This window comes from Pleurodeles waltl, chromosome 4_2 (assembly GCF_031143425.1).
Source record: "Pleurodeles waltl isolate 20211129_DDA chromosome 4_2, aPleWal1.hap1.20221129, whole genome shotgun sequence".
NCBI lineage: Eukaryota > Metazoa > Chordata > Amphibia > Caudata > Salamandridae > Pleurodeles > Pleurodeles waltl.
This window is the reverse complement of record NC_090443.1, coordinates 769,584,691-769,609,529: the sequence shown is the minus strand read 5'-3', so window position 1 is coordinate 769,609,529 and position 24,839 is coordinate 769,584,691. Positions and strand designations below refer to the sequence as shown.

Below are 24,839 nucleotides of genomic sequence, written 5' to 3'. Positions count from 1 at the left end.
GATTAGCACAGCAAGAAAGCAGTTCTTCCAGGCCAGCAGAGAGGCAGTCCTTCAACAGCACAGCAGTCATTCTTCCTGGTAGAGTGTCCACAGGTCTAGAAGTGTACTGAAGTGGTAGGGTCTCAATTTCTTATACCCAGTGGTGTCTTTGAAGTGGGGATGACTTCAAAGGAGTCTTTGAAGTGATCATAGGTCCTTCCTTCCTGCCCTTGCCCCAAGCCCACTACAGGGGGTATGCAGCCGTTTGTGTTGGGGACAGGACACAGCCTATTCAGGTGGAAGTGTGAGGCTGTGGCCAGTTCCTCCCTCTCATCCTGTCCTGATGGGCCATAAGGGACCATCAAGTCACACCCAAGCTCCCATTGTGTGTGGCTGTGTAGAGGGAACACACAGAGTCCAGCTGTCAAACACCCCCCACCCCGACAGGTGATCAGAGACAGGCTTCAGGCACACAGGACGAAGAGCAGGAAAATGCTGACTTCCTAAAAGTGGCATTTTCAAAATTGTAACCATAAGTCAGACTTTACCATTAAAGAAGATTTCTCATTACAATTCCATAGGTAATAAACATGACAGATCTGTCACCTTCGAACCAGGACTTACAGCTTTTTAAATGTAATAAGGAATCCCCAGTGTTATCCTATCGGAGGGGTATGCCTCACAGTAGTGGAAAAAATAGGGAGTTTTTCACTATCAGGACATGTAAAACTGCAAGGCACAGGTCCTACCTTTTTGATTTGATAGCATCCTGCCCTATGAACTATCTAGTGCCTACCTTGGGGTCAACTTATATGTATTAAACGGGGAGTTTAATGCTTACCGAGGGGTTTTAAATGCCATGGTGGCATGGAAGTGTGATACTGCATTCAGGCTGAAATGGCAGGCCTAGGACATGATTAGAGGACTACTTAAGTGGGTGGCATAATCAGTGCTGCTGGCGCACTAGTAGCATTTAATTTACAGGCCCTAGGCACAGGTAGTGCACTTTACTAGAAACGTATAAGTAAATTAAGTATGCCAGTTGGGTATATGGCAATCAAAACCATGTTTAGGAGCGTGAGTACACACACTTCAGCACTGGTTAACAGTGGTAAAGTGCACAGAGTCTTAAGGCCAACAAAAATGAATACAGCAAAACTGGAGGCAAGCAGGTAAACAGTTTGGAGGAACAATTACCTGCAGCTGACGGGTTTAACAATTTTTCATACAGGTGATAACTGACTAGTGATGGATAGTTCCAGTTTTAAGGTTGTCATAAGTAAGGTAGGATGTCCTGATTTACGATTAGGTTTGCCTGGCTTAAAACAGTTCTAAAAGTTTATCTCTTGATGGAGTGAATTTGTTAGGGACAAAACTCCAGGTATGGACTGGTCACCCAGAGAATTCTATTGTACTTGTGCTTCTGTTGTAGTACCTTACATTGGTGGGGGTGAGATGGAGGGGAGGTGTACACGCACACACATATAAGTAGTTAGATATTTGTTATATTTTCCCAGTTGTTTTAACTTGTCTCAGGCTCATCATGTCCATTTGAGTTGCATACCTACTTGACTCCCGGTAACTGAATAACACCAGTACTTTAATTTTACTGCATAACAGTACAATCTAGATCGGCAACGTGTCCTTTGTCTTGCCAAGATATTAGACCATGAGGTATTTGTGTCACCAGACCACTCTTCTACAACAAACCACAAAATGTTTTCATGCATGTTTACAGATACATTTCTTGACCGGCAGATGTACTATGTAGACATTGTTTTCTAGATCTGTAAGCAAAACTGATGGTTGACCTAACAGATTTTTTAAAAATATTTCAGGAGTACTGTATGTCAGAGTATTTGAGAATGAGTGGCATTTACTGGGGACTGACCGTTATGGACCTCATGGATCAACTACATCGGATGAACAAGGAAGAAATATTAGAATTCGTCCAGCTATGTCAACATGAATGTGGTGGTCTGAGTGCAAGCATTGGTCACGATCCCCATATTCTGTATACTCTTAGTGCTGTTCAGGTAAATATGTTCTTCATAAATAAACACTACACAGTTGTTGTACTGTCTTTTTCTTTATGGAAGCAAACATTTGCTTTTAAAATCTAATTAAGTGGGTACATTTTATAGATGTGTCTTTTACTGTTCTGTTGTCCATATCCTTCACACATTAACAGTGTAAGGTTCTATGACGAAATACATTAATTTATAACTACAACTGATATCACAATTTCTGATTTGCAGAAGAAAGTAACTAGGTGGTATCGAGGAATTTTGGCACAGCTTTTTTTTTCCCAAATTTTATCAGAGCTCACAGTATTAAATAGTACAATCTTCAACAGCATCATACCATTTGAGCATCCTCTTTTGATGTCCAAACGTTCAACCAACTGAACTTGAACCGATCCCAAGCCAATTAAACCCCTCCGGTATGCAGGTGCCTATGGGGAGGGTGTTCCAGTGGGTGCCAGGAGACATATGACACAGTGGTGAAGAGAGGCTGACGGAAGGCCCTTGGCCATCTCATCCTGTGGCTGTACTCGTTCCAGATATCCCACCAGCTTCCAATGAGCGCCATTGTCCCTCGAGCTCTCTACATTTATGTCAACTCCTCCCCACAATTTTAGAGCTGGCCACCATCTCCAACCAAAGATCCACTAATGGCTTCTTTTGAAGTCCCATATAATCCACAAGGCTTAGTGCCACTTCCTCTCCTTTGCCCAGTTTGTCTTCCACCCTCCATTGGATATGTGGTGCTCCACTTGGAGACCGCCACTGTCTGGCTAGGTTTCTGCAGTCCACCGCAAGAGCTAGATCCAGGAATATATTGCACATTTTCTTGGCAGTCTCACAGCTATAAATACCCCAAGAGGCATAACTCAGCAGTCCCCAGGGCTTGATGGTTTAAGGTGCTCGACCACTTCACCTCCATCCACTCCAAGAATCGTGTGATCAGTGGGCAGCTCCACACTGTGTCCAAATTCTGCATCCATGAGGGCATACCTGGGACAACCTTGATCAGTAATTTGGTACATAACGTTCAGTCAGTGAGGTGTAAGTTATGTAGTGTACAGATAGTTAAACTGTGTGTATTTGAAACAAGTGTTCCTGGAAATCTTGGTGTGTTGCAATACAAGCTCCGATTCTTTGCCCAATGTGTCTGTGGAAGGTGGAATTCCTCCACCATGGAGTCCATTTACCCTACGACTCCTTCGGCATAGCAGTCTCCCACGGTCTTCAAGTCCACAGCTATTTATTTCTCCAAGCAGCATGCCGTAAATCGCTCCCTCTGGCTGTGGGGAGCCCTATCAGTGGCATTGATGGTGCATAAAGCATCTGTCCAGTCCTCCGATGCCCAGTCCTCCAAGCAGCATGCCGTAAATAGCCCCCTCTGACTGTTGGGAGCCTTGCCAGTGGCATCACTAGTGCATAAAGTGTGTGCGCCCCCAGCCTTTTAGTCACCCCAGTCCAGCAGCTTAAAGCCACCACCAGCAGTCTTGGTTTCCTCTGAGATCATTTGTCTGCCCCCAATAGCAGTGGGCTGAGTGCCCCTTCCCTGTGCTCATCTTCAAATTCCCCCAGGTCCGCCCTGTCCAGCCCCGCCAGCCATTGCAGTTGTGCAGCATAGTAATACATTTTTAAGGTCCCGTTCTCCTCCCCTCTCCCCCATCCAGCAGTGGTCTCGGCAACACCTGCATAGATGTCCTATCTGTCTTCCCATCCCAGAACAGCTCTCGAAGCACTGAGTGAAGTGAGCACAGCCAGCGTAACGGGATCCAAATTGGGAGGGTGGCAGAGTAGTAAAGTAGCTTGGGTAATACAACTAATTTTGTCAACGCCACTCTGGCCATAAGGGGGAGTTGCAGCATCTGCCAAAATGTTGCACTCTCCTGCAGAGCCCTCATTGCACTCCACAGGTAACGTTCTCTGATACCAACGTCCATATTGACATATCTGGACCCCTGGTACTGGAAGGTTCTGGTCTCTCAGTGAATCCCAGCATTATATGCTGCCTTCAGCGCCCCCCAGTGCATCTCCGACATCGGGAGGGTGCACGTCTTGGACCAATTTGTGCAGAGCCCTGATACCTCCTGCAGCTTCGCAAATATCTTCATGGCCCACAGTATCCCACTACCGCTCTCCTGCATGTAAGCATTGGCGATGACGGACACCCCTTCCTAGTGCCTCTATGTATAGTGAACGACTTGGCGATCCAGCAGCCCGTGCAGACTTGTGCACCTGGTGCAGCGTAAAGGAGTGATACTCATTTGCTCCATATCTCGGCCAAAGCCATCCAGTTCATGACCTCCCACAGGTAGTTCCATTATTTTCTACTCACATGCTACAACTATGCAGATGAGACACAAATACTAATTCAGAATACCCCCAAAACATTGAAAACTCACTAATCTCCAGTTGCCTCAGAGCCATTGATCAGTGGATGACTTGGAGTCATCTCAAACTAAATGCCTCCAAAACAGAAATACTCCTATGTGGTGACTGTAAAAATTATGACCCACTGTGTGTCTGGCCTGACTATCTCTGACCACCTCCTCAATTATCCAAGGAAGTTAAAAACCTTGGAATCACCATGGACTCCAAGTTAACAATGAATGCCCAAGTGGACAAATTAGCACGAACAAGCTTCATCACCTTGAAGACTCTACATCGCATCTTCCCCCCCCCCCCCCACCCCCCCCCCCTACTCGGATTTCCACAGAAGGTGCAAGCTACTATCTCACTTGTACTATCCAAACTGGATTATGCCAATGGCCTCTACCATGGATCATCTCTATCCACTATCTATTATGAAAAAAACTACAACTTATTCAGAACTCTGCAGCCAGGCTACTATTACATGTAAACCCACAAGCCCAAATCTCCCGTGCTTTGAGAGCACTACACTGGTTACCCGATGCCAGAGATGCACTTTCAAGCTGCTTTGTATCACCTACAAAGCTATACATGGAACAGGACCGCTTTTTATCAGAAACAAAATAACCAAATACATTCAACAAAGAAACCTCCTCCCAAGATTAGCACCCCACCTTAGAACACCACCATACAAGAAAAAGACTATAGGTGGTACATCCTTCTCCATTCAAGCAGCCAAATTATGGAATTCATTACCCGCAACTATAAGAGCCACAGATAACTACCTTGTCTTCAGAAAACTACTCTAGAGTTGGCGCTTTCCTTCCTAACCACCATATTCAAACAGCTATGGACTGCATATGCCTATGTTGATAAATATTTTTTATCTGATTATGTGTATATTCTAGTTTTTATATATATATATATATATATATATATATATATATATATATATATATATATAGTACTTTAGAAAATATGTATTGCTACTATGTCATAACAATAAACTACACACATACTCTTTAAACCTGTTTAACTTATGTATATTTACTCATGGTTTAAATATGTATATGTATGTACATATTTGTGTGTGTGTGTGTGTATATATTTATATATATGTGTGTATGTTATTCTATGCTTAACATGTTCATAGGTCATTGCATAACTCCTAGATAAGTTGTTATATTAGATACTTATGAATCCCGCTCTCATTTTATATCACACTTTTGTCTACCCATCACCATATGTCATGTCTCTATCAATCTATCCTCCATTCCCACTCTGACTCATCCCAAATACATTCTACTATTTTCATCTCCTAAATAACCCTGCCTAAGGTCTTCCCTCCTCTTCCATATCTAACTCACTCAAACCTCACTTTACTACCATGATCTCCCTAACAACCTTACTAAATTCTCCCTCATTTATCTCACCCTGCTACTATGATCTCCCTACCCCTTTCCACAGACTCTTCCCTCCTCCATCCCCCCCTTTACTCATCCCAAGCCTAAATCCTATTATCATAAACTCCCAATGAACACTTGTGGATTCTTCCCTCCTTCACCCCTCCATTACTCCAGTCAATCCACCTAACAAACTCCCATATCTGCGGCTCAAATTAACTCATAATAATACTAAAACTGTACTCCTATTTCCCTATACTAATCCACCACTAATTCCTTTTGGGTTCCGGAGTAGTGCGCTACTCGCCAAAAAGCACTTTGATGCCTTTTCAGGGTAGTGCTATATAAATACTATTACAAAACAATAAGGTATCAAACTCTTTCTGGATATCAACTGACACCACGACTGCCTCCGGAAAAGCGCTTGGTGAAATCTCCTCTTGAACTCTGTGCAGCTGCCTTATATTGGCTGAGGAGCAGCGCTGTGGGATGAAGCTGTTCTGGTCGGTATGTGCAGAAGGGGGGCGTAGGCGAGTTGCCAATACGTGGTATTTTGGAACAGCTGTGATAGAAAACTGTACAGGAGGCATGGAACCTGCTGGTAAATCTGCTGTTACTGCTGAACTCTTAATATTTCTGTACTGTTATTAAATAATAAAATCCCCTATCTTTGTGACTGTTAGACCTGGCATCCTTGGCATAGTCTTCCCTGTCTTTTTTTTTCCCCTCTGCTTCCCTTGTTTTTACTGTGTGCTGGACTTTGTTTTTGCTGGTTTTTGGTACTCTGGGCACTTTACCACTGCTGACCAGTGCTGAAGGGCAAGTGCTCTTTGTGTAATCTGGATGTATAATTGGCTTTTCTATGATTGGCATATTAGATTTACTAGTAATTCTCTAGTAAAGTGCACTAGAGGTGCCTAAGGGCTATAAATCAAATGCTAGTAGCAGGCCTGAAACACTGATTGTGCCACCCACATGTGTAACCCTGTAAACATGGCTCAGACCACCACAGTGTCTGTGTGTTTTGGCATGTGTACCCACTTTCCAAGCCCAAACCTTCCCTTTTTATACATGTAAGGTACCCCTAAGGTAGGCCCCATGTATCTATCTCTCTCTCTCTCTCTCTCTCTCTCTCTCTCTCTCTCTCTCTCTCTCTCTGTCTCTCTCTCTCTCTCTCTCTCTCTCTCTCTCTCTCTCTCTCTCTCTCTCTCTCTCTCTCTCTCTCTCTCTCTCTCTCTCTCTCTCTCTCTCTCTCTCTTTTCCCCCCCCCCCCCCCTTTAAGTGCGGTTTTCCCATTGGGAGCAGGTGGAGTTGGGGGTCTCTGAACTCACAATTTAAAAATGCATCTTTTGGTAAAGTTGGTTTTTAGATAGTCAATTTGAAAATGCCACTTTTAGAAGGAGAACGTTTTCTTGCTTAACCCTTCTGGCCCTTTGCCTGCTTGTGTATTCTGTATCTGGGTTGGACTGTTGTCAATTCCTTCTAGACAGTGTCACAAAGGGATCTTGGGGGTAGGCTGCATATCCTGATGAGTCTCCTGGGCTAGAGTGTGGAGGGATGAGCTGACCCACCTGAATGGGCTGTGTTTTCCCTCACACAGTGCAGTCTCCAACCCCCTGCTGTGTGTCTGGGGCCAGGCCTGGGCAAGGCAGGATCTTGTGAACAACAGGGACTTTCCTTTGAAGTGTGCCTTCTTCAAAGGCAGAAAGGGGTATAAGTAGTGGAGCCAAACCCCTAGATTTTTAGATTACTCCTGGAACCAAGAGGAACCTCTGCCAAGGAGAAGAGCTGAGGAGTTGGAGGAGGAGTACTGTCCCTTTGCTTGTGATTGTGCTTTGCTGGATTGGCCTGCAGTTGCTGCTTCTGCCTGAAAGAGGACAAAGACTGGACTTTGTTGTAAATTCCTGCTTGTGAAGTGTCTTCAAGGGCTTGGACTGAGCATGCCTCCTGTTTTGAAGTCTCAGGGCTATCAAAGACTACCTCTGCCACTACCTGGACTCTCTCCTGAGACTCCTACCCGGCCAAATGGCACCCACTCCAGTCCCTGGGCAAAAGGAGAAGCTGGTGGAACCAAGGTGGAAATCCACGCACAGGATCTGTGTGGGGAAAAATTTGACGCACTACCTGCATCGCGGCTGTAAAAATGACGCACCACGTGCATTGCGACTGGGAAATCGACGCATCACCTGCATCGCGGCTGGAGAAATTTCGCAGCATCCGCTTGCGGCTGCTGAAATTGACACAAGCCCCACGTAGCACGGTTCCTCATCACCGTGAGGCCGAATTTCGCACACATCGTCACTGGGCTTCAAAATTGATGTGAACCTGCCTGGACCTGAGGTGCCTGTCCATAAATCGACACATCGCTCTCTTGTGGGAGAGAAAAATAACTCATTGCCTACCCAACCAGAGAAGAGACGACGCACGGCCTCACTTATGAGTAAGAAATTGACACATCGTTGACCTTTCTGTGCGGCTTTATTTTTGATGCAAACCATGTACTTTGTGTAACAACAACACATCCATTGTTTTCTATGGTGTGTTTATTTATTTATTTATTTATTTATTTTTATTTTTTTTAATTTAAAAATTCATAACTTTGCTTGTGTATGTTGGATTTTTGTTGTTTTGGTCTTGTTTGATTAAGATAAATAATGGCTATTTACTAAACTGGTGTGGTGTCTATTTTGTAGTGTTTTCACTGTATTACTGTGTGTTTTGGTACAAATACTTTACACATTGCCTTTGAGATGAGCCTGACTGCTTGTGCCAAGCTACGGAGGTGTTGAGCAGTGGTTATCTTAAGTGTGTATCTCCATTGCCCTGACTAGAGTGAGGGTCCCTGCTTGGACAGAGTGTAAACTCACTACCAATCGGAGACCTATTTCTAACAGTGACCTTACCATATATGTTAATATTTAACCCTAGTAAGGTTGAATATTCACTTGCTCTGATGCTTTATGACCCACTGAACACAGCACGATCTTCGTTCATGGTGTCTCATGAAAGGCTTGTCCCTGGCCTAGTGCGCCCGCACTGTGTCTTTAGTCTGTTTGCTGAAACTTACTGGGACTTTTGAAATTTTCATTATTAGACATAATTTATTTTTTTCAAGAAAAATAGAGGTTTCCTGCAATAAAGAGATGGCCAGCATTTGTTAAATTAACAGTTATACCATGTCCTAACAAAAACGTTTTAATTTCACTTGTGCCACTTTTACACACCATTGATTGTAGGGAATTGTAAAGCTTTGCTTGCTCTTGTTGGTTCACCTCGTTAGCAGACGCTTATAATTAAGCATGTGTTCCACTGTCAAAAAATCTCCACAATGTATGAGCCTGACAACGCTTGTACCATTAAACTGTACTATGACCTTGAACTCCAGCCTGTCATTCCATTTCTGTCCATGTAAACATTTAGTCATATCTTAGAAATGCAAAGTGTTTGTTCTAAGCTCACTATAGAACTTGTTTAAAATCATATTTAACAGTGCCTTCACGTAAAATGTGCTTAGGGTGTTCTACCCGTGTCGTGAATATCTTAATGAGTAATAACGAAGGCGGTTATTATGTCACCGTGCCACTTGGTCAAAGAAGAAGTCCCCTCACTCCTGCGCCCAATTTCCCAGACACCAAAGTACTACTCCGCTATAAAATATGTTAGAGAAGGTTGCAGTGCCGCCTTCAGTAAAATCCATGGCAATAGTATAGTTATGTAAAAAGTCTAGTCTACATTTTCTGAATTTTATTTCTTTTCTTTTGCAGATTCTCACTCTGTATGATAGTCTTAATGTCATTGATGTTAAAAAAATTGTTGACTACGTGAAGGGCTTACAGCAAGAAGACGGGTCATTTGCTGGAGACAAATGGGGTAACATATTTATTCTTGTGTTATTTTCCCTTTACGTAAATTGTCAGTTCCATAAAATTGTTGTACATATTTTAAAAATGTTTTTAATTTTGTCTTACTTGGTAACTGTGTTTTGGTTCGCAATTAACATTTGTTCCACATTTGACTTGTGCACCACTTAAAGATATGTTTTTATTTTGAGAAAATACTTCAATTGAAGTAGCACATTTATAGATGGGCTTCTGTCTATTCCTAAAAGGTACAATAGTTCTGAAATTCAGTTCTTTTACAAAATTATATTTTTATATTTAGTTACACTTAACTAGAAAACCTGCCCAATTGGGCGACTTTACTTAGTTTATTTTGTCTAGCTGATGCTTCTTCCCACAGATTCCTGACTTTATCAGTATCCTTCAGGTGGCAGACTGCATACAGAAACGTTTTTCTCCCAGCAGTAACTCCTAAGCCCTCCCAGGTTGCGTCATGCTCCGATTTATGAAAAATCCAAGACGTTAGGGAACCTAAAGCATTTAAGAAAAACCCTGCTTACATTTAGGAAAAACCATCAGACATATCTGTTATGGCCTGTCTTTAAGACTGTCCTCCTAATAAGAACTGGACGCATTCACTTTTTCTCTCTGTTACCTTCCCCCATCTCTTGATCCAATGACTATGCTCTTCATTGTACATGTATTTCATGTTACTTGAAAAATGCTTAGTCAGCCACATTGCTAAGTTAGCCGTATGCAACCAACCATCCTAAGTAAATCATTTTTCATGTCTTTCTAGGTCTGTTCACCATTTTGTTTTCAGTCACAATGCCTTCACTTTTTGACAAGTGGTTCAAGAAAGATGGCCATGATGTTTGAATGATTAATCTTTCTGATTCGCACCACATCAAGGACTGTAACATTTGTAGAAAGATGCTGTAGAGGAAGCTGAGGGATGGGGAAGTTGTGCGCCTGAAGACCAAGAACGGTGGAGAATGTAAAGAGAGCATATACCTTGGCCTCACAGGCAAGAGTGCAAGCTCCTCTTCATTTTGTCACACTGCTTCTCCCTGTGCAGAAAGACATTTGGGCTACTCTTGCATAAAACTTGAAATGCTGAGCTCATTGAGGATGCTCTTTGCAAGCATCTCTTATAGGATTGTTGAAGTTAGTCTTCTAATCCCAGAAGGAAGAGAGATGATTCCTCACACAAAGGCTCTGAAACTTCTTCATCCTCTGGCTCTTATACCTTAAATCTTGCATCATCATATACCATTACATGTAAGACTTCTATTAGCTACCTGATGTCTTTCCATGATTCAGATGCTGCTGAAGGAAATATTCTTTTTTCAAACACCAGGTCCTGATATCTGTACATCTTCGTTTTTGAAACAATGCAGACAAAACCACAGGCTCCTCCTTTTTTTCCATTAACTAGCTACTTTCTTCACAACTCTTAAAGGCATCTAGAATAGACGTTCAGACCTGTACAGTCTGATCCCAGGTTTCCTAATGAAGACTACCCCCCCTGCAGGATCCCTTATCATATTCAGTGAAACAAAGAAGTTTCATGCTTTTTAAATACACATCATTTCCTTCTTCATGGAAGAAATGCAGGACATGAGATTTCTTTGGAAGGAATGCCTGCCAGTCATCTGCTGTCCTTCCTAGGACTCAAAGTTCCTACACTCATCTACTCTTCTGCAGTAGGCATCTGAGAGTAACACACTATTGTTTTTGAATTTCTTTCTATGAAGAAGGGGGTCGCTTTTCAGGAATTCCTTAGCAAGGGAATGATAATGTCAGACTATATGATTGTAGTGACAGGAGGAAAGGTAACTGTTGCCAACTATTGATTTTTGTCATGGCTCCTTTGTTGGTCTTTTTGGCATCTCGTACAGCAGTGGTGCTGTAGAATGTTGGCGGTTCCGTCAGTGGCTCCTCACTGCTTGGTTCTCATTATGATGAGGATATTCAAATGATGAAGCTTGGACAGAGACCCTAAAAATCAATTGGTTTGGTGAAAACAAATCGCAGGATTAAGTTCAAAGGTTTATACAAAGGCAAGCATCATACATGTATACCCTTTCTGGAAAAAGTCTGCTCTAGGAAGAAGGAGTCTTGTCATAAACAAGCCGTCTGTGGCAGGTATAATGGGTAAGTGTTTGCCCTCTATGGGAAAGGCTTTGCCAAAGCTTTAACTCCATTGTTCTGCTTCCATCAAACTGTGCCCAAGTGGGAGAGGGCATTTTCACAGTCTCCCAGCGTGGAAGAAAATGACAAAGGATATATGGTTGTTAAATATTGTACGGAAAGGATACTAAATTGTGTTTACAAGTTCACTGCACTTCAGATTCAACAGAAGGGGATAAATCCTATGATGTTAGACCAACTAGTTCGAGAAGCAGATTCCCTGGTAGTGAAGATGGATACGGCAAAAGGAAAACACAATCACAGGAGAGAGTATTTGTCCCATTAGCCTTTAACTTAGTCTGGATCAGTCATCTTGAGTTGGACACATGTTTACTCCTCTAGGCCCCTTTCGTTCCCCCATCTATCTAGTTCAGGATGCAAAGCTGAATTAGACAACTTTTTCAGGAATGTCTGGATGGCATTTGGTGCCACAGATCATCCTTTGGAATTGGGATGCCATATTGCAAATGCCATTCATAGCCGTGCAGTCACTGCAGTGGTGGTACTGAAAAATCTACCTACTGGAGTTCTTTTCACCCACCAGTTCTTTCTCAAACGAGAGGTGAATAGGTATTGCTGGAAGGCTGTGTAACTCAAATGGGCAACCTGACAGCTTGTGGTTTGTCATCTCTGGTTTTATGGTGGGAAAGGAATGAAATGCCAGATAAACATATTGGGCCTGAATGTGGTTCATTGGAGGAGACCCAAAGTTATTTCTTTGGAAACTCAATTTATCTGATATTTGATAATCACATGAAACATTTGACTGCAACCTATGTATTTGCTCTAGTGGATCTCTGATAAATGCTTTATGTTGATGACTTCGTTAAGATGATTTCTCTATGATTTTCCTTTGATGCACCTCCTTTCTACATTGATCATCTGCTTCAGATAGAGCAAATCAAATGGTTTAATTTCTCCAAAGTGGCCTCATTGGAGTTGGAGTCCTGGTGTTCTTCATTTGTCCCTTCTTTACTTTCAAGAGACCATATACTTTCCAGAATACCAGATGAGTTCTTCGATGCAAGTCTTTGATCCCTGAGCTTGATTCCCTGGTCAGGGTTGCCTAAGTGTGCATGTTTTCAACTTTCTGATTTGAATGTCTTCCTCGCTTTCAACAAGAGCACCAAGCATTACACAGAATTCCTTGAGTAAGAGGTTTTAGTTGTTTTCGCCCTCTATCTTTCAGTACATATGCTTATGAAATGACTAACAATGCAGGTTCTATGTTGGTCCTCAGCATGCAGGGGTGTGCTCACTTAGCCCTCCTGTTGTTCCTTATCTTGCAATGTAGCAATCAAGCTTGGCTCACCAGATCAGCATCTGTTTTGTATACTACTTTGGCTTGCTCAAAGAGGGCATTACATACCATCAGCAGGCTCTATAATTCTCTATACTGCAGCAAGGCTGTCCTCCGACATGTATGCCACAAGGGAAAATGTCCAGTGTCTGTACTTGATTAAGTAATAGTGGGATTGTTTGCAGGACATATTGTCCAGTTACCTACCTGTATCCCAGCTCAACACACACTTCATTAGTTGAAGTCCAGCTGGTCTGTGGTGATATGCTTACCTCCATTTTGGCCCAATTGGATTTGTTTCTGTGAATCTCCTGACATGTTTCCCACCATTTACTAGATCCTTGATGCCATTGCCTAGCAGAAGGAATTTAATCCAAACCCTCCTTTCCATTGTTGGATTTGAGAAACTGTTTGTCACACCTATACTACATGCACCCTGCATTTCTAATGACTATATTTACATTATGTACTGATGGAAAACTCTTCACAAAAAAAACATCCAAGCAAGTGGTTCAGGTTTTGTGAGAGAGATCTTTAAATCTGCTGACGGTATCCCAATCAAAATCTCCATTGCAGCCCAGCTACAGCATGTGAGGGAGGAGCAAAACTGAAGGTGGGCAGAAAGAAAGTTGAGGGGCTTACCAGGAAGCTGCTGCAACACATCTGTCAGCCTGTGTCCAAAATCGGTGTAGCAAACATTGACCTAAATTTGACAGAGTGGTGACAAAGAGCCATCAGAGTCTACAAGTTCTATGCAGAGGGGATGGTTCGGGACCCGGAGCACTGGCACAGTGCAGTGTGCATGACAGAAACATGAAATTAAAGCAAAGGCACTGTTGCAGCATGACCTGTGCAGCAGAATGGCAGCTGGGGCTAGCCCACCGGCCGGATGCAACTGGCACCCTTAAGGAAATGGGCTTGGACCTAGGGCAGAGGTGTGGTGCCTCGAAATGGGACAAAGGCAAACCTAAATACCCAAATGGACAGCCTTGTCAGACACCAGCTGAGATGAAACCTGTCCCTTAGGCACCTTTCTAGAAGCAATTATCATGTAAAAGTCTCACTTCTAACCCTTTACATGTTGAGGAATGTTCATCCATCAAAAATTCCCAGAATTTCACAGAGAAGTGATCTAATCTGAAAAAACAGAACATCTAGAGTCTACACACAATTCTTTTGGCAATTCTGGGACATATTATCACCAATTTAAATAAGCAACACTCCCTTCTAATCTATTCCAAACAGAAAACCGATTCTAGGCCCAGTGAACCAATGGTTGGAGTTTGCTGATCTGTAGAAAAGTACTCAGAAGCTTGTGTTGCATTCAGAAGACCAAGGCATCCATCTTCCAGCTTTGAAAAGGACACTGAAGAATGCTATTAATGCTGTAGCCACTTAAGCAAAAACATGCTGGTGTGAATATATCTAAATATGGGAAATCTTGTCCAGTATAAAAAGAAATGAATTTCAGCATCTGTTTATAAAAACTTGCAGGTGAACTGCTTCGCACAAGTAATCTCCATGACAGGCACTGGATAGGCATCGCTGACAGGCCCCCGAAATGACATAAGGCTTTCATGCTCATGTCTTGACAGGAAGAGGGTTTTGCACATTTGAAGTCCTAGCATAGATCATGACGGGATCCACATAGTGCAGACTAATGTTCCTAGCAGTTTGGTATACAAAATGTTCTATACCACTTAGAGTCGCGTGTGTAAGAATGTTTCTATAAAGGTATTTCTAGAAATGTCAGTCCATCATTTCATATGTTTAAACATTGGTATTTTTCAGCGAAAAAAACTTTTATATTATTAGTTCTCTTTTCTACTCGACATTTCTTAATGTTTTCTTAGCCTTCATCATTCATAATTGATCAAGTTTGTGCTCCCATTATAAACAGAGGTTATGTCCACATTAAAATGGTGTGTCTTTCTTCCAGGAGAAGTAGATACAAGGTTCTCGTTTTGTGCTGTAGCAACACTTGCTCTTCTGGTAAGTAGCAACATTATTTTTATTTTTGTTTTAAGAATTTTACTATTCAGTTTTAAACTTGTAGCACATGTCACTGAACATACTATGTATGCTTAATATCAAGAAACTGATGAGATACAGTCCTTCCAAAAAGTCTAGTATTATTTTACTACCATTTTCCCTATCACAAAATAACTACTTCGAAAAGAAACCCTTCGCCGTCTAGGGTTATGGTAATATTATATAATTTGGATTGAATTAAACTTGCTTGATGCATTTAAAATGAGTATATTAGTACTGTACATTCCTCCGTCAACACTTTTTGAGGTTGTGGATTAATCTTCTCCAGCTGAGTATCTGCACAGCTGCTTTCAGTACGATGAAATATCTGTCAATACATGTAACCTGTCCGTTCCTATATTGTCTCTTTTCCAGAACATTTTGGCATGTTGCCAGTAACAAGCTTTGTGACACAGGTAGCCATGACTATTCCCCTTCTTGCACCATTATGAGATGCTTTTTACGTACTTTTGCATTTTAAGTTTGAATTCGCAAATTTTAAACAATTCGGATCACACTGAATTACTCAAGTCAAAACAATATGTGGTTTTTAAGCAAAAGTCCTAAAGGGAGAAGAAGAAATGAAATTTGAAAAGTACAGTCATCAGACTGAGGTCTGAAGTTTAAAAACAAATTCAATATTTTATAAACAAATGGTATTGTATAACGCAAAACAGAGTATACAAACTGATCACACAGTCCAGTCACGCCATTGCAAATCCTTAGGACTTCATAGGAGGCTAGAACCCAATATATCAATGATTAAGTATGTGATAACAGGATCACCACTTCCCCTAGATGTTTCCGTGTTTGTGCAGGCAACCCCTTGCTTTGTAGATCAGTTCTTCCACGGATTGAAAAGGTATTTTATGCTAATATCACTGCAGTGTAACCACCAGTTAGAGAGGCATGCATCTAGAGATCTCCTGCTGACAAATCATGTTCTGAGCATCTGAAGACTCCTCCTTGCTTTAAATGTAGTATCACATTTGGACACCTTTATTTACAAAACTGTCCAAAAAGACGAGCAGAGCCAGTAACCGCTTTTGTTAAAAAGGATACTACAGCAAACCTCCTTTTTTAACACCACAAATGACATGAAAGCACCTATGTTTTCAGAATTGGAGTAATGTATGTAGTATTTATCAACAACTGTGATTACCTTGATAAAATTAGATACTGATAATTCAAGTTATGGGAATATCATATTAGCAACTGTTGAGGGAGACATTGGAAAGCACTTGATCATACTATGAAAATGTTTTATTTTGAAGACTGATATATATATATATATATATATATATATATATATATATATATATATATGTGAAAGAAAAGATGTCCTGATCTGCGTGTTACGGCGCACTTAATTCTCCGGTGGTGCTGGTTTGAGGCAGGACAACCATATTTTCAAAAAACAAGATTCTCTTTCTGTTTTAGCAAGAGAAAACCGCACTCTGTCGTTGTGCCAAAAATACCTTAACTTTTAATACATTAGTGAGATCATAAACAAACAAACAGGAATCCCCTGACGCGTTTCGGTCTCACCAGACCTTGTTCACAGGTGTTTCCTGTGTGCTAATTTCGGCGCTTAAAATAAAGTACTCCAAAGTAACAGAAAAAATACTCAAGTTACACCACTTATCAAGAGTTACTCCATAACATCACTAAATATATATACTTTAACAAAGAAAAATTTAACGTTTTTCTATATACATATTTACCAAATTATAACAGTGTTTTGACTACAATCCAAGGTGTTTTTCACTGAGTTCCACATTGCATTCTGGTATATGTAGTTTATAGCATTTCATTAAATCAAATTGTTTTTAAATATATGTCATAAAATCTTGTTTCAGCGACTAATGGAGACTTCAAAACAATTTCTGAGGTGTGTTAACAAAATATAGGGGCCCTCATTAGTTTTTAATTTATATTCACATTGGATTCATATTCATGTATTGCATGTTACCTACAATAGCACAATCCCCAAAGTTTCTTTTAAACAAGGCCCTCGCTAAATCCTGCACCTCTGATGGAAGAAAATTAATGTTTGGGTATTATTCCTTCAGTCAATTTATATTGATAGCACCAAAATTGTATGTCTATCTGACAACGGGAAAGAAAGCATCTTATCAATTGGTGGAAATGACATAAAATAAATGAATGGCAACATCTTATGAGCTATGACAACTCTTATAGGTTGCTATTGTAGGTAACATGCAATACATGAATATGAATCCAATGTGAATATAAATTAAAAACTAATGAGGGCCCCTATATTTTGTTAACACACCTCAGAAATTGTTTTGAATTCTCCATTAGTCGCTGAAACAAGATTTTATGACATATATTTAAAAATAATTTGATTTAATGAAATGCTATAAACTACATATACCAGAATGCAATGTGGAACTCAGTGAAAAACACCTTGGATTGTAGTCAAAACACTGTTACAATTTGGTAAATATGTATATAGAAAAACGTTAAATTTTTCTTTGTTAAAGTATATATATTTAGTGATGTTATGGAGTAACTCTTGATAAGTGGTGTAACTTGAGTATTTTTTCTGTTACTTTGGAGTACTTTATTTTAAGCGCCGAAATTAGCACACAGGAAACACCTGTGAACAAGGTCTGGTGAGACCGAAACGCGTCAGGGGATTCCTGTTTGTTTGTTTATGATCTCACTAATGTATTAAAAGTTAAGGTATTTTTGGCACAACGACAGAGTGCGGTTTTCTCTTGCTAAAACAGAAAGAGAATCTTGTTTTTTGAAAAAAAAAAATATATATATATATATATATATATATATATATATATATATATATATATATATATATATATATAATATAATGCAGAGACCGATCCCTGCAAAGCCTGGCTACGTCCACCACCAGGGTCAGTGAAAGTCTCGGGTGCCGGCCCGCTATCAATAGCCAAAATCCATGTTAAAACTCTGGACTCAGAAAGCTCGCACTCCAGAGTCGGATTCAAAATTATTTAATGGAAACGTGTTTTGATCTACACCAGATCTTCCTCGTGGCCTGATATATACAAAAATTGTGCACCACTCCCTTTAAAAAGTGCTTCGGAACACAGTGAAAATAAAGAAAAGCCTTTCTGTTGGCACTACCGTCCCATTATAAATAAAACAGACTTCATAACAATCTCATATTACATTTTATGCTAATCACATTTTTTTCTCTCTTTAAATTAATTAGTGGTATTGTTATTTTATTAAATAACATCATAGTTGGCTTTATTGCTACCTTTTTCTGTTTCCTTTGGAGAACTTGGTATTATCAACAGTTTGGGAAGTCATTGGATGCTGATTGGCGTGCTTTGCACCATGGAGTCCCATCGTGTGATTTGGGATTTATTTGTACACTAATGGTTTATGTATTTTAGTGAGTGACACAGGGAACACATTTTGGCTTGGTAAGATGTTTCCCCCACCCCTGAAAAATGGATTTCAAATATGCTAAGCCACTTGGCCTTGTTTGTGAGTATGTAGTGAATTTTTACCAAGTTGTTAAATTTATTATTGGTTATTGTCACTTTATTTTATTATGAGAAAGTAAAACATGTGCTTGGCATTTAATGTAATATAAGATTGTTATGAAGTCTGTTTTCCGTATGATGGGACGGTAGTGCCAACAGAAAGTCCTTTCTTTATTTTCACTGTGTGATCGGAAGCACTTTTTAAAGAGAGTGGTGCACAGTTGTTGCATGTATCAGGCTGTGAGGAAGATCTCTTGTAGATCGAAACGCATTACCATTAAATTATATTGAATCAGACTCTGGAGTGTGAGCTGTCTGTGTCTAGAGGTTTGACATGGTTTTTGGAGAAGTATATACATTTTGAAAGTAATATGAATAGAGATAGAATATAGAAGGGCTACCTGTCATGATTTAAGAATATAAAAGGGCTACCTATTATGATCTAGAGTAATTCATGCACTTTGCATTGACCGCTATAGTGTGATTGGAACATTGTAAGCACCTTTTAATTATGACTTCACCAGCTTTTTTTTTAATGTTTCAATGTGTTTTAATGCAAAAAATTAAATGCTGTCTTTTTCCAGACTGTGCAAGGAATGGAGGTGGGGATTTAAACTACTGGGGGTGAAAAGGAAAACTGTACCAGATTCACTGAACAAACCAAACGAAAGGAGAGGAGCATTAGTTCAAAGCAACAAAAGTGAATTCAATAAAGAGGGTTAGGGAAAGAGTGGTGTATGAAAGTGGGTTATTAGGCGACCCTCAGGCGACCAGGCTTCCTTCCATGTTTTCTCAGGTTCCATGGAGACAGTTTTACATTCGTTTGATGTCATTTTGAATCTGACAATGAGCTCTAGCCAGCAGGAGTAGATTTTCTAGGCCTCATGGGCTCTAAATTTCTTCCTTTCGTGGAGGCTAGTTTCTCCTGCTGGATCTGCCCTCTGACTGGGCTCTTGGCACCTGCTTTCACCCAGGGGCTATCTCAGCAGCTCCTCCACAGCCTGCCAGCACAGTACCCTTTCTACGGCGCTCCTCAGGCCTCATGGACGTCTTGAGGGGCACCTGTGTGTCAGTGGCCCCCTCCTGATGGAGGTCACCCATCTGCAGGACCAGACCACAGACGTTCCTGGGAGCCCTCCACAGTTTCCCACCTCCGTCCTCTAAGCAGGTCTGTCCCTCAAAGGGCATAAGGGCCCAGCCCCACTTTCCTTTGATAAACAATCTCCGTCTCTTTATGCCAGTTGCAGTCAAAGTCCTTACGCTGGTCCTTGCAGTGGAGTCAGGGGACTTCCCTTTCCAACCAGGCATTCCTCTGGCATCTCACCTAGGTCCAGTGAGTTCTTAACAGCCTGTCTCCTGTGCATGGTTTTAATTAATTGGGTGGTGGAAAGTTCTGGAAGGTATGAACCTCTGCCCCATCCTTGGATAACACATCATCACTCCATCACTGCCCCTATCCTCCTGCACATCATTCTGGAACACTTCAACAGTGGTCTGATCCCTTCTCATTAAAACCTCAAAGAGTTATCCCTCCTATGTTTGGCTCCAGAGGCCTGGCCGTCTTCCTTTGTTTTTGTTGGCTTGCCGAGGCCAGGTGAAGTGTGAAGAGCTTATTAGCACATGTAGATTTCTTCCACACCCCTTTCTTTCTCAGGAACAAGGAAAGGTCCGGCAAATACCTTTATTATGTAGGGAGGCATTTGATCCTCCTGCTAGCCAACAGAATAATTAACGTTGCCCAATAAATTGGGGGGGGGGGGGGGGGGGCTTGTTGAGCTAAGCCAGGAAATATGGCAACTCTCCAAGTACCGTAGGGAGTAGTTTTTACAAAATTGACTTTGAACCTGCACTCTGTGTACATGCTTACTTTGCAATTTTTGCCTGACTGTTATGTCTAGGGCTACATATGGCGAAACTGTGCTGTGACGCACTTTTCGCCTTTAATGTGTAAATCTGTAAAGCATACTTAGCAATCATTACAGATTTATACTGTGAATATCCACTCATTATATATGTCCTGCACCATGTCTGCACCAATCCCTGAAGTGCCCCTTCTGTGACAGAATACCTGTGCACAGACATTGGGCTAAGCTAGACGGTATCCTAACATGCCCTCAGCCTGAACATATTTGCACATGCTTGTGCTCATGTGTTTGTGTGTAACATGCCCATAGCCTCTTACCCTAGCTGTGCAGCAGTAGACCTTGTATATAAAGGTGGACTTTTGATGTTAGCACCCTCAGTTCATTTTCACATAATTTACAATGAATAAGACTCACTCACAGTAAAAGTCCAAAAGTAAAAAAGCAAAGGGGAATTAAGGGAGTAGAACACATTTGCTGCAGGTGGAAATAAGATAACATGCTCATGTGGGATGGGAGGGTTGGACCCTTTTTAGAAATGAAATAAAGGGTAGGGGAGATTATCTCCTAACGCCACAAATCTATTGCAGACCTTGGTATAACATGTCTGTTTTGTTGGTAACAGCAGTGTATTTGCATGAAAATAATCATATAACCAGAATTATTTAAACTTTAAGAAAAACGTATATATGCAGGATAGTGTAACAGTACTTTCTGAATAACTTTAGAAGGGAAAAAACAAAGAATATTTAATGGTTTCACCTGATGAAGCCATTTTAGCAAAATGAATTACATGTTCAACGTAAATTACAGAACAGTGCAAAATCAGTGCAGTTGCACATGTGTTTGGCATGTTATAACTACCTGTTGCAGTAGCTTTATTTGTATATTTTTACAAGAAAAATTGTGTTGCTTATTTTAGGGGAAGTTGGATGCCATTAATTTAGAAAAAGCTATTGAATTTGTTTTATCCTGCATGAACTTCGATGGTGGATTTGGTTGTAGGCCAGGATCTGAATCCCACGCAGGCCAGGTAAGAAACTTTATTTGATGCTGTGACATGATAGATTATAGTATGCCTTAACTTGTGGCCATGAAATAAAAATAACTAATTAACCTATTTCTCCATCATGGGAGTCTTAATTGAAATCATAAGCACCAAATAGGTCTGACCTTCATCCTGAAGCACTTTTTCACACAGGCCTGTTTGTAAGCCGAAATGTTATAATTAGCTTTTTTTTCCATTTGAAAAGAAGCAAATGTAAGTTTAAAAGACACTATTATGAAACAGTGCAGGGGGGTTTAGGAAATTTATCATGATTCATCTAGCTGAGAACTAGTGTTCTACATAAGTAACATTTTCATGAATGATAAACAGCAAGCCCAAACCAAAGTGAAAAGAAATAGTGAAAAGATGACTGTCCTCCTAAAGGAAAAATTTATATCCTGAACATGTTCTGTTCGTTCCATTTAGATGTTTGTTCTAGACTCTGAGTACAATTGGTATTAGTCACTGATAAACATGTGAATGGGCAGTCTGGCTCCACCTTGGGAAATGGAAAAAATAAGGCTGTTTCTCATTAATGTTATAGCAGTATCTTTAATTCCTTGGACGTTGCCCACGGGATTCTGAGGCATGTTAGCTTTTTGCTTTTCATTCATCAGTAAATTGATCACCTGAAAGATTTTGACCCGAGTTTGCAAACAATTGCTTGAATTTTCTGACATCTTAAAATTTGCCTAAGCAAAAATGGAGAGCACATCCTGTGTCCACCATGCGTAATAACCTTTTATTAGAAATGTAGGATTAGTGCCCCACCCCTCGCAAGCATCCACAGTTTCAGAGGCACCAAGCAGACAAAGATTGACTCACTTGGCCCAGTGACCTCTCCATGATCTTCCCATCATTTGTCCACAACCCCTACTCCATCCCAGACCTTCCCCTTAACAGTACTCCTCCCAAGCTGGAGGGAGTGCTGCATGGCATAGCCCAAGTATAACGTAAACAAGGAGATTGGAAGTCAACACACGTAGCTAAACACAAAAGATCCATTTAACATGACTAATTTGTGTGAATGCAAATGGCTGGTATTCCCCCTCCACCCTTGAAAAAAAAAAGAAAAAAAAAAACCCACTGAACTCCATAAGCTCAGGAACAAGATAAGTCAATGCGTAATCTGTTTCAAGAGTAGTAAATAATAAGACATCTATTGTTTGTTTAATATTAAATCAGTTTTTCCAATACTTAAAAAGTTAACAAATACGAGCTGAACAGCACACCTAAACATATGCAAATCATACATATAGTTGATTCGATATTTATATATTTCTTGACATAAGTGAGATTCTGCTCAGGTTGGTTTAGTGTCCAAAATGTCTCTTTTTTTTTTTTAATGTGAACTCTGCCTTCAGACATCATCCCAGAATGATGCAGCGTAAATGTTGACATTTCAGTCTTCAATGTCGTTAGTACATGACATCATCTCAGGGCAGTGCCCAGGTGCACTAGCACAGACCTCAGATACTATGGTGGCTTCTAAAACAAAGCAGGACAAAACAGTAGAATAAATCAGAACAATTGTATGCCTGCAATATCTAATCTAATCTCAACATACATTGCACTAATTAACATTAGCCACAACAGAATTTGTTAATAAAATCACTAAATATTTTATAGGATCAAAACGGAAATCTAGGTTGAGGCAGCTGTGCCATTTACCATACTGTGTTCTAGTGTAAAGCATTAATTCATTCAGTCAGTCACTGGATCCAAGAATATCGTAATCCTAGCTATGAAAATTATTAGAACTCCCATGCTGACTTATTTACCACATGGATAAATTTGCTGTATATTAATTTTGGAGATTTTCATCAGGTGACAGTATAGACACCTTTCCCACTATTAAGATACCTGCTAAAAGTAAACATACATGCCTGTTGCAAAAAGCCATGACAAGGTACATAATTGCCAAAATGCAGGACATGAAGCAGAAAACTTATTGTTTTTTTGTTTAGCAATTTTATACTATATAAGCTCCGCTTGAAGGTATTGGAGCGCTTTGCATGAGCACCAGTTTTTTTTTTTTTTTTTTTTTAAAGGCATTAAGAAATTTGCCCAGAAACACAGGATGTTGAGCTGATGCAGAGACTTGAACCTGACTTCTCAGTTCCTCAGTCAGCAGCTCTACCGTTTACAGAAAAACTTCACTTACCTACCGGACATAATAGTAGTTCGATTCAAGAATTACTAGCAGTGAAATGAGGGTAATATTTAGGCCTGGGCGAAACTTTAATTATGCCAGCTTAATGGGCATAATTTTGGTAATTTAACACAACACAATTCATGTAATATTACTGAAATTACAGTATTATGCCACATCTTGTAATTTCAGGGAGAAACTTTAATGTAAGATGTAACGTCCGGATTTTGAGCACAAGTGCAGCTCAGTGTTTTGAATGCTAGCGACCCAAAATGAAATCAAAATTACACTTTCAAGTTGTATTTTTACCTGAAAGGACCTTTTAGGTAACTTTTTGAGTGTGAGATGCATTTTGCATAATTACATGTAATTTTGGAGTAATCTTGTGTAATTACACTACAGCAAATTACATGAGTTTCACACACCCCTGAAAATATCATCACTGTTGAATGACATTGTGTTTCCAAATGAAGCAAGCTGGGAAATGCTACAAAGATGTAAGGAAATATCCTTACTCTGTAGTCTAAAATTTGCAAGTATAGATCTGTTACCTTACAAAGGCACACTTCCCTTACAATAAGGATAAAACTCCATTTCAGCACGAAAGTTGCACACAGACCCCCACAAGTCATACAGCCAAGCAAACTAATTTGTAGTTCAAATAATAACCAAACAAGCATGGGGCTTAAAACCTGGGTTGGGTAATTTTTGTTCTGGTAATTGTACAGGATGTAACAAAACTGCTGTAGTAACCTTTTGTACCGTCATGGCAAGAAATGGTTCCTTGGACACTTGAAAAAAATTGTGCCTCCAAGAAAGTTATCTATTGCTTTGAATGCCCATGCGTTCTTCATTATATTGGCAAAAAGACATAAGCAGTCCCTAAACGCATTTTTGCAGCACCAATCAAAAATCAGATACAATGTTAACAATGTTCCGTCAATACAACTTTACAGATGTAAACAACATCAAACACACAAGATGAATGGTGGATCCTTGTTGTTAGATGTTCAATGAGGAGACATAGGCCCTCATTCTGACCCTGGCGGTCGGCGGAGAGACGGCGGTCGGACCGCGAACAGACCGGCGGTATTAAAAATGGCATTCTGACCGCGGCGGTCCCCGCCGCGACCGACCGCCA

The 24,839-nt window shown here is 40.6% G+C and overlaps 1 protein-coding gene across 2 annotated transcripts in view; it reads left to right on the top strand.

Annotated features, from left to right (window-relative positions):
- RABGGTB (Rab geranylgeranyltransferase subunit beta) overlaps window positions 1–24,839 on the top strand; it is a 194,491-nt gene that overhangs the window by 25,226 nt on the left and 144,426 nt on the right. For both annotated transcript variants that reach the window (XM_069232419.1, XM_069232420.1), the window contains exons 3-6: window positions 1,818–2,015; window positions 9,535–9,640; window positions 15,042–15,094; window positions 21,421–21,531. In XM_069232419.1, coding sequence (XP_069088520.1) covers window positions 1,818–2,015; window positions 9,535–9,640; window positions 15,042–15,094; window positions 21,421–21,531 — 468 coding nt within the window. The remainder of the gene's footprint in view (window positions 1–1,817; window positions 2,016–9,534; window positions 9,641–15,041; window positions 15,095–21,420; window positions 21,532–24,839) is intronic.